This window comes from Enhydra lutris, unplaced genomic scaffold (assembly GCF_002288905.1).
Source record: "Enhydra lutris kenyoni isolate GAN:26980312 unplaced genomic scaffold, ASM228890v2 scaffoldscaffold6, whole genome shotgun sequence".
NCBI classification, from domain to species: Eukaryota; Metazoa; Chordata; class Mammalia; order Carnivora; family Mustelidae; genus Enhydra; species Enhydra lutris.
In genome coordinates, this window is record NW_019154090.1 from 17248553 (window position 1) to 17265177 (window position 16625).

The window sequence follows — 16625 nt, forward strand, 5'->3', positions numbered from 1 at the left end:
CCCTCTGCTCAGAACCTTCCAGCGGTTTCTCATGTCACTGATATGAAAAGCCCTAGTCCTTACAGTGCCTCTCGGGGTCCCATGTGGCTACAACTACTTCTGGCTTCCTGTCTGGCCTTGTCTCCTTCTGCCTCTGCCTTACTACACAGATCTAGTCATGGTTCTCCTCAGATAATGCCAACTGTGTCCCTCCCTCAGCACCTTTGTGGGGGCCATTTCTGCTGGCAAGAATGATCCTCCCTCAAATAAACAGGGCTGATCCCTACACCTGTTTCATGTCACTTTTCAGGGAGATCTTCCTTGACCTTTCTGTGAACAACTAGAAGCCTCAGGCACCACACTCTGTCCCTCTTCTCTGCTTCATGTCTCTCATTAGCATTTATCACTGGATGTACTGTGTATTTCAGTATACATTTTAGTATCTGTCTTCTCTAACTAGAATGCACGTGAAGGAGGCCATTTTTTTTCTGTTTTGTTTACTGCATATTTCCAAGCATCCAGAACAGTGCCAGGTAGAGAATAAGCATGCAGTAAATAACTTATTGAATGAATGAATCTCGAGTCTTCAGAGACAAAATAGATTTTAAAATTATTTACCATAGAAATCAGAAGATGCTTTGAAGAAAGCTATTTAATAGACTCAGTGAGGGGCGCCTGAGTGGCTCAGTGGGTTAAGCCGCTGCCTTCGGCTCGGGTCATGATCTCAGGGTCCTGGGATCGAGCCCCGCATCGGGCTCTCTGCTCAGCAGGGAGCCTGCTTCCTCCTCTCTCTCTGCCTGCCTCTCTGTCTGCTTGTGATCTCTCTCTGTCAAATAAATAAATAAAATCTTAAAAAAAAAATAATAGACTCAGTGAGCTCTGGGAAGGATATGCCTTCTATGATGAGCAGTCTAACACCGTTCAGAAAGAATAGGGGCAAGAACACCAAGGAAAAGAGGAATAATCCTGATTCTGCAGAAAAACATATTAGTGCTCTCCAGGATACACTAGAGCAGTTCTCAGGGAATGTGATGGGACCAGGGGAGGAGCAAACACAGAGTAATACCACCTTTGTGCCAGGCTCTTTGCTCAGCCCTTCACACATGCTGATATATTGAATCACCACAAGATGTATCAAGTAGGGACTATTTTTATCCCCCACTTTGAAGGAAACTGAGGCACAAAGAAGTTAAGCAACTTGCTCCAGGTTATACAACGAGATGGCAAGAACAGGACAGTCTGGCTCAGCCTGTGATCTTAGTTGTCACACAGTGCTGCCTTTTGGGGCCACAGGGCAAAAGTGCGAGTTTCCATTCAAGGTGGCAATCTGATTCTTAAACTACCTTCCCAAAGAAATGAGAGAAGAACACCACTAAACCTGCCCTGGGAACTGGAAGAGGATGCCATCCCCAGGCCGGAAGGAAGGGATGCAATGCCGTGTTGAGGAAGGGGGACCTCCATGGGGCAAAGATGTCTTTGCAGTAACTTCACTAAAAGAGACCCCTTCCTCACCCTGGGGGCCCAAGAGGAAAGGCTTCCAAGCCTAACTGCATTGAGACCCTCAAACTTTGACTGACCAGGGCTGAAGGCAAGGGTGAGCTCATGGAGCTCGGAATGGATGGAGTGAGGGTTTGGAGAGCAGGAGACGCCATCTTTATATATCAGTCCACAGTGTAGAGAAGGAAAGCTCTCTCTCTCCAAGCCTGCATATGGTAAAAGAAAAGGATTTAATGAAAGGCTAGCTTTGGGAAGAGATGCTCCAGTTACAAGTAGGGGCAGTGTTCCAGATGACTTAAGACTGCCTTAAAGATATCAATACTGTTGTCTCTCTGACAAGGAGCTTCCTGCCACCTGGTTGTTTTCCTTCTCAAACCTTCCCCACCCCACCCTCAAGCACATAGACCTTTTATGTGGCCAAGTAATAGATGGGTATATCTAAATTCTTCCCTTTCCCTCTGGGTTAGAAATATTTGAAACAGGGACTCTGATAATCACTAGCAACACACATCTTGACCCATCAAAGTAAACCATCTCATTCTACCTTTTGTAAGGCTGCATAAGGAAAGATTATTGGACAGATGAAAATAAGCTTTCATTTTTATTAAAGGGGACTAATCTGATAATGCAAAGCAAATGTCCCCTGAGCATTATAGCAAGAAGCAAGATTTAAAAACAGAATAAAACACTAATCCACATTCTCACTAGAATATATAAATAAATGCTGGGGTAGAATGTGTACATGGAGTGGAAGTCAATAATGTAAAGAGGCTAGTTCTCCCAGACTGATCTTTGTAAGAGTTTAGCACTATTTACTATATTAGGATTTTTATTTAATAATAAACCCTATAGAGCTTAGGGATGTATGTATTTAGAAATTTAGCTTAGAAATGTATTTAGGAAATAAAAATTATAATGAAAAGCAAGATTCATTATTATTATGAAGTTAAGATTATCTTTTGAGGGCATAAAATTGATTATTCATAAGTTAATGAGATGAATATTTGTTTTATATGCTCATGTGGTGTTTATTTCACAAAAGGATAAAATGAAGATACTAAATACCCTTTTATACTGATAAATTTTACCACTTATGGGACATGGAAAAATTATTGGCAAACTATAAACCAAAACTTCGCTCACCCCCCTACACACAAAACTTATAAAATTTCACAGCAAATGGGGAAATAGAATCAGTAGTTTAATAAACTTTTCCAGCAAAGAAAACACCAGTTTGGAATGGTCTTACAAGTACAGGCACTCAAGGCAGTGGCATCTCCAGTTTTACATATGTACCTTCAAAGAACAAAAAAAGAAGTAACACTTGACTCTTCATTTTATGACTTTAGTGTGATCTCAATATCAAAACCAGACAAGCTTATTATAAGAAAAAGAAAAATTAAATGCATATACTCCAAACAAAATATTAGCAGACAATCCATTGCTGTATACACTAGGAAAATATTAATTTATTTTAGAAAATCAATATTGATTCAACATTAGTAGATCCATTAATGTAATTCACTACATTAACTCAGAGAGGGACAAAAATGTATCATTACTATAATAGGCACAAAAAAACATCAGTTAAAGCTCAGCATGATTTAAAAAGAAAATATCCTTGTTTACCAGGAATAAAAAATATCCTTGTTTACCAGGATTTTTATCCTGATAAAGGGACACTAAGAAACCTGCAAACGTCATAGTTGAGGATGAAATAATAAAATCATTTTCTTTAACATTGGAAAGCACACAGATACTTACCATTATCTCCACTAAATATCATATTGATGGCTCCGGTTGAAGACAGGAGAATTAAATAGAGTTAAAAGATTGGAAAAGAACAAAACTATTATCAACTGTGATGCTATGACCACTTACATAGATAACCCAAAGAAATTTGTACACAAATTATTAGAATTAGGAAGAGAATGTAACATGCTTGACAAAAGTTGGCATTTAAAAGCCAATTTGCTTTTCTAATCACCCAATAAGTATGTGGTATGTTTTTAAAGATACTATTTACAATAGCCATAAAAATATAGGGTATTTAGGAATGAACCTAACATAAGATTTCAAGATGTAGAGTATATATAAGTGTTGTATAAAGAACTGAATGAGATTTAAAAAAAAAAAAAACCTAAATGAGAGATATGCCATGTTTATGGGTGGGAAAACTCAATATTATCAAGACATGATATAGAAAGACCTAAATTATTCCCATTTGATCGATAGTTCATGCCATTCCAATACAGAAACAAGACATTTAAAAAAAAATGTACAAGGTCATCCTAAAATATATATGCCAGAGAAAAGGCAAGAATAGCTAAGAGAGGGACACCTGGGTGGCTCATTTGGTTAAGTGTCTGCCTTCAGATCAGGTCATGATCTTGGGGTCCTGGGTTCAAGCCCCACATGCAGCTCCCTGCTCAGCGGGGAGCCTGCTTCTCCCTCTGCCTGCTGTTCCCCCTGCTTATGCTCAGTCTCTCTCTCTCTCTCTCTGACAAATAAATAAATAAAATCTTAAAAAAGAAAGAATAGCCAAGAGAGTTCTGAACCTGAAGTACAAAGTTACAGGCCTTGCTCCACCACATATCAAGACTCCTACATCTTTGTTTCTTAGGAAGATGTGGTATTGATAGTGGGGTAGTCTAATAGAACAAGTGAACAAAACAGAACCTAGAAATAGACCCATATGTATGTGGAAATGTGATGGAAGGCAAAGGTAGCATGGAGATCAGTTGAGTAAATAAGTTTTTCTTTTTCGTTAAGTGGTGGTAGGATAGGGAAAAGAATTGAAATTGGATCCCTGCCTCACACCATACATGAAAACACAATTACAAATGAGTCAAAGACATTTTACAAAAGTCATAATTTTAAAATTATTTGAAGATAATTTAAGAAAACATTCTTATGACCTAAGAGAAAGTATTTCTTAAGCAATATTTTTTTGTTGGAGTTTATTATTTTTGCTTAAGTTTATCTAACCCTGGGATAATGATTCAAATGCAAGTAGTTGAATTAGGAAGTGGTAATGGATGGAAGGAAGCCAATATTAGTGTGTTATCAAGAAAATTACCTTGTCAATAACTGTGTTTTAGAATCATGCCACTCCAAGTGTGATCCAGAGACCAGCAGTGACTTATGAAATCTTCCTGCTCCATGACAAGATAATTATAGAAACAAAGATTAAGTATTTTAAAAGGAGGAGTTTGCATTTTTCCATGTTTTTAAATTTCACCTTTACTTTTTAATTTTGCTTTCCTCTTTTTGGTTTTGTATTTTATGATAATAATGGTTCTCATTGGGCTGGAGACAACCACTACCACCACAACAATATAATAGTCACTTTTATTGGAGGTAGTTTGAAAAGTAAATATAGAATATGTCATGTAGTTAACCCAACCAAACAGTGAGGAGACTAGGATACTCATCCATTAACTTCTTGTCATTCATTGCTTGAAGGATGTTTTAGGGGCATTAACTCTCTGAGACTTTGTGCTTACCCTGCATAGAAACCAATTTGCTTTCACAGCCTTCAGGTAGAGTAACAGATGTTTTGCAGTAAGCACTAGTGTATGGGCAGGACACCAATAGCATGTGCTACTGAGTCTATTGGTTTTTTTCCCAGCTTTATCAAGGTATACTTGATAAATAAAATTGTATATATTTAAGATCTACAACAGCATGATTTAACATACATATACATTGTGAAATGATTACTGAAATCAAGTTACTAAGTCTTTCTCTTTCCTTGTCTAGAAAAGATCTGATAAATTTGACTTCATTGAAATAAATAATTGATCTTTATCCAAAGGTAGCGTAAAAAGAAAAGGAAAACACACGAAGTGAGAGAAGATTTTTATAGCACACATAGCCAATAAAAGGATTAGTAACAAGAATGAATATACAAAGAACACCTACAAGTAAATAAGAAAAGGATAGTAATGTTCAATAAACAAAGATGTTTATTTAGTAAACCTCTTTAGTAAATAAAGCTAAAAGGAAATCATTAAAACCAAATAAAACCTCAATGAAGTGTGAGTTCATGCTCACTAGTTGGTCTAGAATTTTAAAATCTGACAATACTAAGTGTTTGTAAGGATTTAGAGAAGTGGGAACTTTCAGAATATTGAGGGAGTATAAATTGTTACCCCCACTTTGGAAAACAATTTGACTTTATTCAGTAAAGCTGAAGAAGTTTATACCCTTAGTCTACCTATCCTATTCCCAGGTACACCTAAATGAAATCTATAAATATTCAACTGAATATCCAAAAATATTCATAGGTGCTGTGTTTTAAGTTAGCTCTTCTGAGAAGTCATCCTATCATCCATCGATAGCACATCTCACCATCTACTGAATGAAAAATAAGACTATATTCATAAAATGAATAAAATAAAACACATGCTTCAACACAGATGAATCTCAATGTCGAGTGACAAATGCAAATCATATAATGATTTGTATGTATGTATAAGAATGTATGTATGTATAAGAAAGCCAGAAGAAACAAAATGATGTCTTAGGATCATGTATATATTTATAACTCCAAATAAAGAGAATGATTAACATAAAGTTCAGGTTAGTTACATGATTGTTTTTGGTTTTTGTTTTTGGATGGGGGAGAGAGAAGTCAGCAGAATCAGATACACAGGGTGCTTCAGTGAAACAGTGATATTTTATTTCTTAGAGGGAATAGTGGGTACATATGTGTTCACTTCATAATTATTTTATTTTACCATTTATTCCATGTATTTTTGTCTTATGACAGATTTCACAAGAGAAGCTTTTTAATAGAGGCGAAAGTAATATGAACAAAAGCAATAAGGTCCTAGGAATGCAATTTGTAAGAAATTTTAAAAACAGATTTTTAAGGGAGGGACGAAAAAGGAACATTAATAGGTGAAGATTTAGGCAGCATTACTGGTGGGAGGACCCATTACAAAAAGACGTCATTTGCCCCTCAGAGAAGTAAAGAATACAACTGGAACAAAAGTTTGACTGGAACATTTTTGAAGTTTTGTAAAATTTTTCCAAAGCTCTTCTGGAAAAACAAATGGATAGTGAGAGCCCAGGAAACTTCACAAAAGAATAATAAAAGAAAAGAGCTTTTTTCTGTCAACTATTCAAACGTGTTATATGAACACAGCAGAAAGATACTGTCAGAATAAGTGGCTGGGGCTCAGTGAAACAGAACAGGGAGCCACACAACACATGTCAGCTTATAAAATCATCGGACATGCTAGTAAAATGGCATTTTAAATCACTGGGGAAAGTTCTGACTGGTCATTTAATTGTCCTAAGAAAACTGTAAAGAATGGTACTTAGATTTCTATTTTGTGCAGTATATAAAATACATTCCAGATGGATTAATGAGTTAGGTTTAAAAGGAAGGTGGGGATAAATCCCGTAGAAGAACATAGAGATGATCCTTCTTCTGACCTGGGGTGAGAAAGAGAATTTCCTCCAAACTGGAATTGGAGGAGAACAGGTCGCCTGAGTGCTAGCAGCTTGATCGTCACACTCATGGCCTCCTCCGGATAGACCCTTGGGAAGACTGGTCTCTACATTTCTCCGTCCAGCTCACTTTGCACCTCTTAAAGCTTCTCGAATTTCCTGACCATTGGTAGATGGTTTCACTCTGGCTTCTCAAGAAGATGGAGCCCTAAGGACACCTCAACGTGTCTTCTCCAAAGCAGCTGCACATTTTCTTGTCTTCTCTTGCAAGAGGGAAGGTGCTTTCTTTCCACCCACCACCATTCCTGTCTTTTCAGGACAGAACCACTCTAGTCATTTCCTGTCTCTTTTCCACTCTTCTACCTCTTACTTCACTTTTGGATTTTTCCTGATCGCCTGCCATTCCGCCGTAACCTCTCCCGCCCATGGGGCATAGGGGCTACTGATGTGGCCCATAGTCCATCCCTGCTCTTCTTGCATCCCTGCCCCTCGTGGCCCAAATCGCTGACTTGTGTGGGCGCAGTCCCTCACCTTTGGCTCTCTCCTCCATCCACAGAAGGAGGGCTGTGAGGCCAGCTTTCCCCTTCAGTTATTCTTGTGTAATTCACAGGTAACCTTGAAGACAATACATTCAGTGGGCAAATTGAAGCTCACAGTTTCCATGACTATCCAGTCACATCCATTACTGTGAACCAGTCCCTTCTAGATCCCCCTTCAACTACGTCCATGACAGCCCTCATTCTTGGTTCAGAGGTTCCTCTCTGAATCATGGCTTCTCGGTTTCTCAGTTTCTTCGTTTCCTTTTGATTGTTAAGATTGTAGTTCCTCTTGGCTTAGTCCTGGACCTGCTTTTTGGTTCCCTTCTAAGCAGTCACCCAATCTCATCTGTCCAACTGCTACTTAGTGTTGCCATTTAGGTGTTCTACACATACCTCAAACAAAGCATCACAAAACCCACCAGCTTCCTTTCCAAAACTAGCCCTCCTCTAAGGCTCCCTTTCTATGAACAGCACTCTGACCGCTCTAAAAACAGATAAGCTGGCTTTTTTCTTGACATAGCGCTTCCCTGTTTCACCCTTATCCATCACCACCAAATCACATTCGCTAAGCAGCTGCAAATCTCCGGCACCAACTGCTGCTTTTCTGTACCACCGTCACCCCGTTGACGAATTACCGTCCTTTCTTTCCAGGATGGCCTTGCTTCTTCCACTGTTGCCCTCACAAAGTGACTCACCACATTCCAACACCTACCCCCCACACTTTCACCCTAGAAACTTTTACTAATCCATTGTCTTTTATCTTCCACTTAGCATCCTGACTTACCAGACTAGATTTTCTCTGCTTGTTATAATTCTCCCAATACTTTGTGCGCTTACCTCAAAGTCCTGATGTTTGTGACAAGGATGAATAGATAAGGGAAAGCAATTAGAGATCTGACAACTTAGAAACTTCTAGATACCTTAAAGAGTCAAGAAGCAAGTGAAAAACTGACAAAAATATTTGTAATCCATGCAAAAAAAATCTTGTATCTTTAAAAACAGATTATAATTACAAACCCATAAGACAACGATGGACAAAAATGAAGAACCATAGAGGAAAATGAGAACAGGGTATAAAGAGCATGTTCATAAAAGAATCAATGCAAATGGCCAATTAAACTGAAAAAAAAAAAAAACCTGCACTCTCCAGTTTTCAAAAAAGGATACACACACATACACTTAATTTTTTAAATAGTCAGTGTTGGCAAGGATGGGGAATAGTCATGTTCTTCTTTTGGGGAGCTCAGAATGGTACAAACTCTGTGGAAGGCAATCTGACAAGACATGTCAAAAGCCTTAAAAATAAAATAGTTCATCTACTTTGGCCCAATAAATTAATTTCCAAGAATTTCTCTTAGGGAGATCAGCAGAGTTTCATGAAAATACTTATTTATAAGAATTCTCATTGCAGTGTTACTTATAGTCATAAAAAATTTGAACCAATTTTAATGCCCAATAATAATGGTGACTATAATGGGGCATTAAAATGCATGGCCCCAAAGAACATTTAAGGATTTTTTTTTTAAATCTGTGTTTCGTTCAGTGATAAAAGAAGGTCACAACAGACTATGCGCTGTAGGAGTTTAATTTTTCAAAATATGTATATGCATAGGTATGAAAATACTGGAAAAATATCTCCAGTTATGGGGATTGTGAGTGATTTTGTTCTTTTCTTTTTTTACCCTATCTGTATATTCTTAATATTCAACAAATTCTGTGTATCATGTCCATAATGAGAAAAACTAAATATATTTTAATTTAACAATAGGGAACTGATTGCAACATATGGCCAAGGCTATATCGAGAGAGGCATAGCGTGATGATTAAGAGTATATGCTTTGAAGCTCACAGACAGGTGTTCAGTTCCCTCTTTACAACTTAAGAGTCGGATGACCTTGAGCAAGTTATTTAATTCTCTTAGCCTCAGTTCCCTTATCAGCACAAACGAGATAATACATACTGGGCAGAGCTGTTTTGTGGCTTAGATGAAATAATGTATGTAAAATTCTGATCCAAGAGTAAGTGCTTAGTAAAAGTGCCTGCTTTTATAATGCCAAAATATAAATAGATCCGGTAACGATTTACATGTATTCATGATTCCCTAGGGGGTTATAACTGGAAGTTTGGAGAATCATTTATTTTATGGTTCAGTATCTTCCAGACTGTCATAATGATGCCGGAATCCAGCAGGAGGATGCTGCCAGGAAAACTGACCTGGGTGCAGAAACAGCCTAGGAAAGGATTTGCTCATTAGGGCACATTGCTGGCATGGGTCATTTATTCACCTCCTCGACCAACCAGCAAGTGGTTATTAAGCTTCTACCATGTGGCAGGCAATGGGGACTCAGCAGTGAGACAAACTAGCTGCCTTCTTGGAATGAGACAGACTTCTCGTAATTGGACTGAGGTTTCAAGACGCATAGATCCTGCTGGATTCAGGAATTAGGAACCTGAGGAATAGTTGGAGACCCCTGCCTATAGTTGGAGACAACTTGGCAAGGTCAAGAAAATGGTAGTGAAGCTCACTTTGCATACCTCAGTTACTAATCTTAAGGCAAGAGTCTGATTCTAGAATCCCACCCGCCAGGAGTGCTGGTGCCTACTGATGTCCTCCCTGTGCTGGTCAGTTTAATTCAAGGTCCGACTTGCTCAGTCTGCAAGATAAAAGACCATTGACGACCCAGGAGAGGGGTTAGCAAACTCTGGCCCATGGGTCAACAGCAGTCTAGTGTTGTTTTTTTTTTTAAATAAAGTTTTATTGGAACACAGCCACACCCATTTATTTCTGGATTGTCTGTGGCTATTTTTGTGCTAAAACACAAAGCTGAGCAATTGTGACAAAGACTGTATGCCCACGAAGCCCTAAGTATTCATTATCTGATTCTTCATAGGAAAGCTTGGCTAACTGCTGTTCTAGGTCAATGGGGCTGGGAAACGGGATGGAAGGTGACATCAGGTTCCTAACTTTTCCCTTCTGTAGTTCCAGGAGCTGTTCCCCTAGAATCCATCCAAGGAGGGCCCTTTGAGGAGAAGATCTACATCCAGTGGAAGCCTCCCAACGAGACTAACGGGGTCATCACACTCTATGAGGTAGGAAGACCCTTTTGCTATATCACTTAGCTTGGCTTTGTTCAGTTTGCGTCAGTTTGAAGTGGGGTGCATGCCTCCTGCGTGCAAACTCCATTGAGGGCTTGAAGGTGAGTGAGAGACACAACTCAACAATGTAGTGGGAAGGAGACACAAGGGCATACAGCCGAGCTGCTTGACAGCCCCAGTGACAAAGAAAACTGGACACACCGCACACTGCAGTCATGACTGATGTCTTGAGAAGGGAGTCGGCACCCGGGGAGGCAGACTGTCCCGGCATAGCCAAGGAGACCCCTGCCTGGCCAACAGTAGGACAGTTCAGTTTGTCTGGAAAACCACAGTGCTCCCCTGATACTCATCCTATACCTGCCAGCTTCTGGGCTTCCAGGAGAATCCCAATGTCAGTCTCTGCCCTGGGGCTATGTGATTCCTGAGCCCTCATATCACTGCAGCCACAGCGTATTTTATTGCTGCTCTGGTGATGGTGTCAGAAAGCACCCTCCCAGCATCAGCAGGGCCTTATCCTATCAGAGGGGGAACAGAACCCCCTCCGGCAGGAAGGCATCCATCAAGCCAACACCACGTGGCTTCCTGAAAACTTTCCAACTTAGAACAAAGTGTGTAGAAGTCCACTGCAAAACAGACACAAGCAACAAACCTTCAATAAGGCAGATTGGGCTGAATGCTGGTATTGAGATGGGGTCAAAGTTGACTCTCCTCCCTTCCCCCGCCCTGCCCCTGCATATCTGGAGACCCCCCGGAGAGCTCAGCAGTGCAGAGGTGCAGAGGGAAGAGCGTGGAAGCCAGAGCTGCAGGGATGGAGCCCAGCATCCACAGTCTCACGTGACCTCTGGCAGTTCTTCCCCTCTCCAGGCCCGCTTCCTCCTCTGCAAAATGGAAGTGGTGATGGCTGCTTCCAGGCCCCACTGGAGGGTCTGAGGTGGGCAAGGTTCCCAGCACCCCTGGGCTGAAATGCACTGCAGACACCAAGGGCTCATGCGGGAAGGCAGTGAGAGGTCCTGAGGTACACTGAGAGTGAGCTGGGAAAGAACATCCCCACGTAAGGGAGGAAAGTCAAAGAGCAGTGGTGAGGGAGAAACAGTTAGGTGAATTTGATGGACACAGGAGCTCTCTAGAGAGACCTGGAAGGATCCCAGAGCTCTCTGAGAAAGGAGAATGCCATCCACCATGTATGGTGCTAAAGAAAACACCTCCGGAAGATGCCTTAGCTCACCACATCCAGCATTCCCCTAAAGAAGAGCTGCCTAAGGCTCCATCTTGGGCCACATGGTTGGGAGAAGCTTCCTTCCTGGGGAACTTGCTAGAGGAGGGGAGGGGCCATATCGACTTTGCCCAGAATGTGCTCAGTAGTACCTCACCAGGGAATAGCGGGTCCTCACCTGAAACAAAGACCCATCATTTCAAAGCAACCTGTCATTCTTTGTGATACCAGCCCCCCATACAAGTGAAATAGACACCCATGGTGTGTGGCAACCAGCTCTTTGTAAAGCAGAGGGAAGGGACCCAGAACTTTGGGAGTTAAGTTACTTGGTATTATTACATAAATGGCTCTCTATGCCAGATGTTCAAGACTTCTGGAATTCACAGGCCAGTAACACTTCAAAACGTTTGGAGGACCAACATACAGTTCTTTACCATTTTTTATTAATATCATTTCATAAAAGACATCATTTCAAAAATACAGAAAGGACATAATTTAAGAATAAAAGGCAGTCCTTCAAATTGCATAAATTTAGCTTTATGAATAACTCATGAGTCTCCTTATTTTCTCTCTTTCTGCCTTGAATTGAGGACAACTTTGTCCTGAAAAGGCCCTAGTCCTTGTGCCTAGCTGCACTTGGAAACCACTGGGCTCGGTCATGTGGAAGGAAGAGTCCTATCCCTGCACAGACTGTCTTCTTCTTCGGGAGCTGCGTACTTCTTCCTCTAATGGGATGTACGCTGGGCTGGGTTGGGAAAGCAGCTCGTGCCGGTCTATGAGAAGAAGAGAGGCATAGATGGAGAGAGAGCGAGAGAGTAATCCCAGCCGTGAGTGGCACGCCCTGTTTGAGCAATAGTTCCTCAAAGTTGAGGACTCATTGTACCGCACACTCTCTGGAGCTCTGGGCACCAAGGTGGGCATAGACTGGCACAGGGCACCCTTCTTCTCACTTGCGTGTGAGCCCTGAATCTTGTGCAGTTTCTAAGACCAGTCACTGGGGATGCTGGCATTTCTGCGATGGTTTGTCCCGGACAAAGCTCTTGCAGGACACCTTCAGGTAGCTTTTTGGCTGCTCTTTGGGCTGTGATTACAGAGAGCCAGGGATGGAAGGCTGTAGCTGTGTGACTTGTTTGTGAGCTCTGGAGGTCACCTTTCGGGAGTATGCTATGCTTCTTGGATGTTGTCGTGAAAGGAGCCAAAGAGGTCATGGGCTGAGGTCATTGTATTTTGAGCATAAACATGGCAGGGCGCCTGGGTGGCTCAGTGGGTTAAAGCCTCTGCCTTCAGCTCAGGTCATGATCTCAGGGTCCTGGGATCGAGCCCCGCATCGGCCTCTCTGCTCAGCGGGGTGCTTGCTTCCTCCTCTTTCTCTCTGCCTGCCTCTCTGCCTACTTGTGATCTGTCAAATAAATAAATAAAATATTTTTTTAAAAAAAGCATGCCTGTGACCATGTGCTTCACAAGTTAGTGGAGCCTCAGAAAGTAAGAATGCTGGCTTTTGAAGTCCAATAGCCTAGTTTTGAACACTAGCTCTGCTCCTTGCGTGCTGTGTAACCGTGGGCACATCAAGTAGCCTCTCATTTACACTGATCTGTAAATATCTATTTATGTTTAATGCTGTGTTTGGCATTTTAAAAATAGCATCAGTAAACGTTAGCTCTCACAGTACATAATGATAAGGAAGTTGAATGTCGGAGAGGTCAAGTGTGGAGAACAAGGTCACAGAGCTGAGGTGGCAAATTTGTGGGTCCTGAATTCAAGTGTGAATGCCTTACCACTTACTCAGTGTGGCCCATGGACTGGCAGCATTACCTGGTTAGAAATATAGCATCTCAGGCGCCACCAGACCTCCTAAATCAGAGTCTCCATGTGAACGAGATTCCCGGATGGTTCAGATGGGCATGAATGTTGGCTCAGTAGTGCTCTAGACCACACCACTGCTTAGAAAATTTCAGCAGTTGGGGCGCCTGGGTGGCTCAGTGGGTTAAAGCCTCTGCCTTCAGCTCAGGTCAAGATCTCAGGGTGCTGGGGTCGAGTCCCACATTGGGCTCTCTGCTCAGTGGGGAGCCTGCTTCTCTCTCTCTCTGCCTGCCTCTCTGCCTACTTGTGATCTCTCTCTCAGTCAAATAAATAAATAAAATCTTTTAAAAAAATTTCAGCAATTGATATGAGACTATGTCCTCCTGAGTAGAGAAACAGGGAGTCCCTTCCACGCTGGGTTCAACCCATTCCTGCCCCAGCTCACAAGCAGGAGACCTTGCTTTTAAAGACATTTATAACAGAGTATGTGTTTATGAGGCAATTTCCAAATTTAATTAGATGAAACCAATTTGATTTTAAAATTAGGATCTGGTTGTAATTTCTAGAGAGGAACCCATAAATTACAAATCACCCTCTTCTGGTCTCAAACAGTATATTTTGTGACAAAGAAAAATAGGCTAACACAAATAGAAGAGAAATCAATCTAGGATTCTCTGTACCGTCCTATATATAATCTTGGACTTGGCAAAGTGAAAAGTCAAGAAGAAGGGCAGTGGATGTAGTGAAGGAGGGTTGTGACTATGTAAATATTGTATATATTATTCAGTATAGTAGGTTCAAGTAAATTTTAAAAATTCAATTTCCTTCCCTATGAGTCTAAGTTACAACCTCTGTGTCCATCCTTAGACAGTTCTGCCAAACCTGAGTGGCTTTGGTTATGTCTCATTCTCTCTCTGGGCTTACATCCCCTCTTTGTAATATGATGGTGTCAGATCATTCCAGGCCTCAACTGAGTAAGAATCAAGAGAAAAATAAATCCATGTCATATCCATAAAATCACAGGTTAATACCTCATTTTGGAGTTGCTCTGCTATTGAAACTTTGCCTGTAGTCAGAGTCTTTGAACACAAAAGCAGTGATGACACTTGAAGAATAACAGCTAGGGCAAAGGCCCTGGGGTAGGAATGACTTTGACAAGTTTAACAAACAGGAAGAAGGTCAGGGTGACTATAGCTTCAGGAGCCATGGAGGATGATGATGAGATCACGTGGGAAATTTGTGGGCAGGGTCAGGTTGTGCAGGAATTCTAGTGTTTGTGCTTTATCCTGAGAAATATAGAAAGCCCTAGGAGAATTTTAAGTAGAGGAATGAAAGAATCAGATTTATATTCTTTAAAAGATTACCTGGCTTTTGTGTGGCTAATGGGCTGTGGGTACACAGGCATCTTGGAGACATCTGGAAAAGGTGCCAGAGGCAAGGACATTTCCATCTCCTATGATACTACAAGGAGGGCTCAGCTCCTTATGGGAAGATCTTGTACCCAGATGGAAGACACAAGAACTTTGTCACATCTGCCTCTTTCCTGCTGCTAACCTGGTCTTTGATGCCTTTTTTTCAGTCAGGAGCTCTTATCTAGATATGCTCCCTGGAGCCATGGACCATGAGATCATGGACCTCCCTTCCCTAAGGAACGGGAGTCTAGCCCTCAGCCTAATGCCCCTCTGGGGCTGTGAAGCAGTCTAATACTTCCAGAAGTTACGACCTCTCTCCCTGCTCACTGAAGTGGGAGCTCAGAGTGCTCCTCAGAACCCACCAAAGCCAGGCTCACCTTCACTGTGACAGGAGGCATTAGGATGAATTAGACCATGGCCTCAGATCCTTGGGGATTTGTACTTTAGTGCAACATACAGAGTGCACCTCTGTGATCAGTTTCCTAACACCGTGACACATAGTGCTCAGAGTTGGGTAATGTCGGAAGCCTCATCGCCACAAACCAGCAGATCAACATCAGACATGCAGAATCTCGGGCTCCAGCCCAGACCCACGGAATCAGAGTCTGTATTTTAACAAGATCTCCCGATGACGCATGTGCACATGCAAATATGAGAAACACTGGCCTAAGACAGCTTACAAGTTCAGCGCTCGGACCCAGGAAGCTCTGCTTAATGAAAACACTGCAGGCCTTGAAGGAAGGATCCTTCCACGTAGCCACTGAATGGACAGAGTAATATCTCTGCTCACATGGGACCTGAGGGCTGAGTGGCTTCACCAGGGATGTGGACATCAAGCCATTTCCCTAGACTTTTCCAGAACCCTGCTTGGGTTTGAACGAGATAGCAGGGTTCCCCTGTCCGGGGCCTGCATGTGAAGGTTGGCGTGGCCTCTCCCACTCCGACTCAGCTCTCACGAACGACACAACTCTCCCAAAACAGACCCTCGCAACTGTAGACGGGCACTTGCAGCCAGAATGGGGTCACAGAGGAAACAATCCAGCCCATTGTTTAAAAACTCTTCAATAAAATCATTCAGAGGCAAGCTGTTCGGAGCTCATGAAAAACAGTAATCAATACATGTTTCAATTCAATTAATTGTTCTCGTCTCTGTCCAAAAATAAAAACCACACAGTGTGAGGGAACTGGGCCAGAAGATGTTACACTGGCAACTGGGTTAACGAAGTGTGAAAATATTTAAAATTCAGACACGTGAAACTTCCCAGTAAGCCTTGCTGTGGAGCCCTGAGAATCACCAAGTTTCTAATTACAGTGTATAAATCTGAGAAGCTTAAAGGGAATGAGAGGACCCTAATGAGGCAGGAATGGGTGTCTTGATTATGCTGGAGTTGATTGACATTTATCTTGCAAGCTATTCTAGGCTCCTGGCCTTCCGAGTTAAATAAAACACAGACTTCGCCTCCATAAAGTAAGGCGGCATTCCCGTGTGGGAGCGCTTTGAAAAGGTACGATAGGTCAGAGGGTTGTCAATATTTTTCCAGCATACAGATGGCTGGGTTTGGTCTAAGCAAAAAGTACGGGCCCCAGAAATCCACATTCCGTCAGAGCACATGATGAGAAGGCTGATAC

General features: G+C 41.8%; 1 protein-coding gene across 1 annotated transcript in view; it reads left to right on the forward strand.

Moving 5' to 3' along the window:
* LOC111141448 (protein tyrosine phosphatase, receptor type T) overlaps positions 1-16625 on the forward strand; it is a 706124-nt gene that overhangs the window by 305720 nt on the left and 383779 nt on the right. The window contains exon 7 of the mRNA XM_022494012.1: positions 10456-10565. Within this exon, the coding sequence (XP_022349720.1) occupies positions 10456-10565 (110 nt within the window). The remainder of the gene's footprint in view (positions 1-10455; positions 10566-16625) is intronic.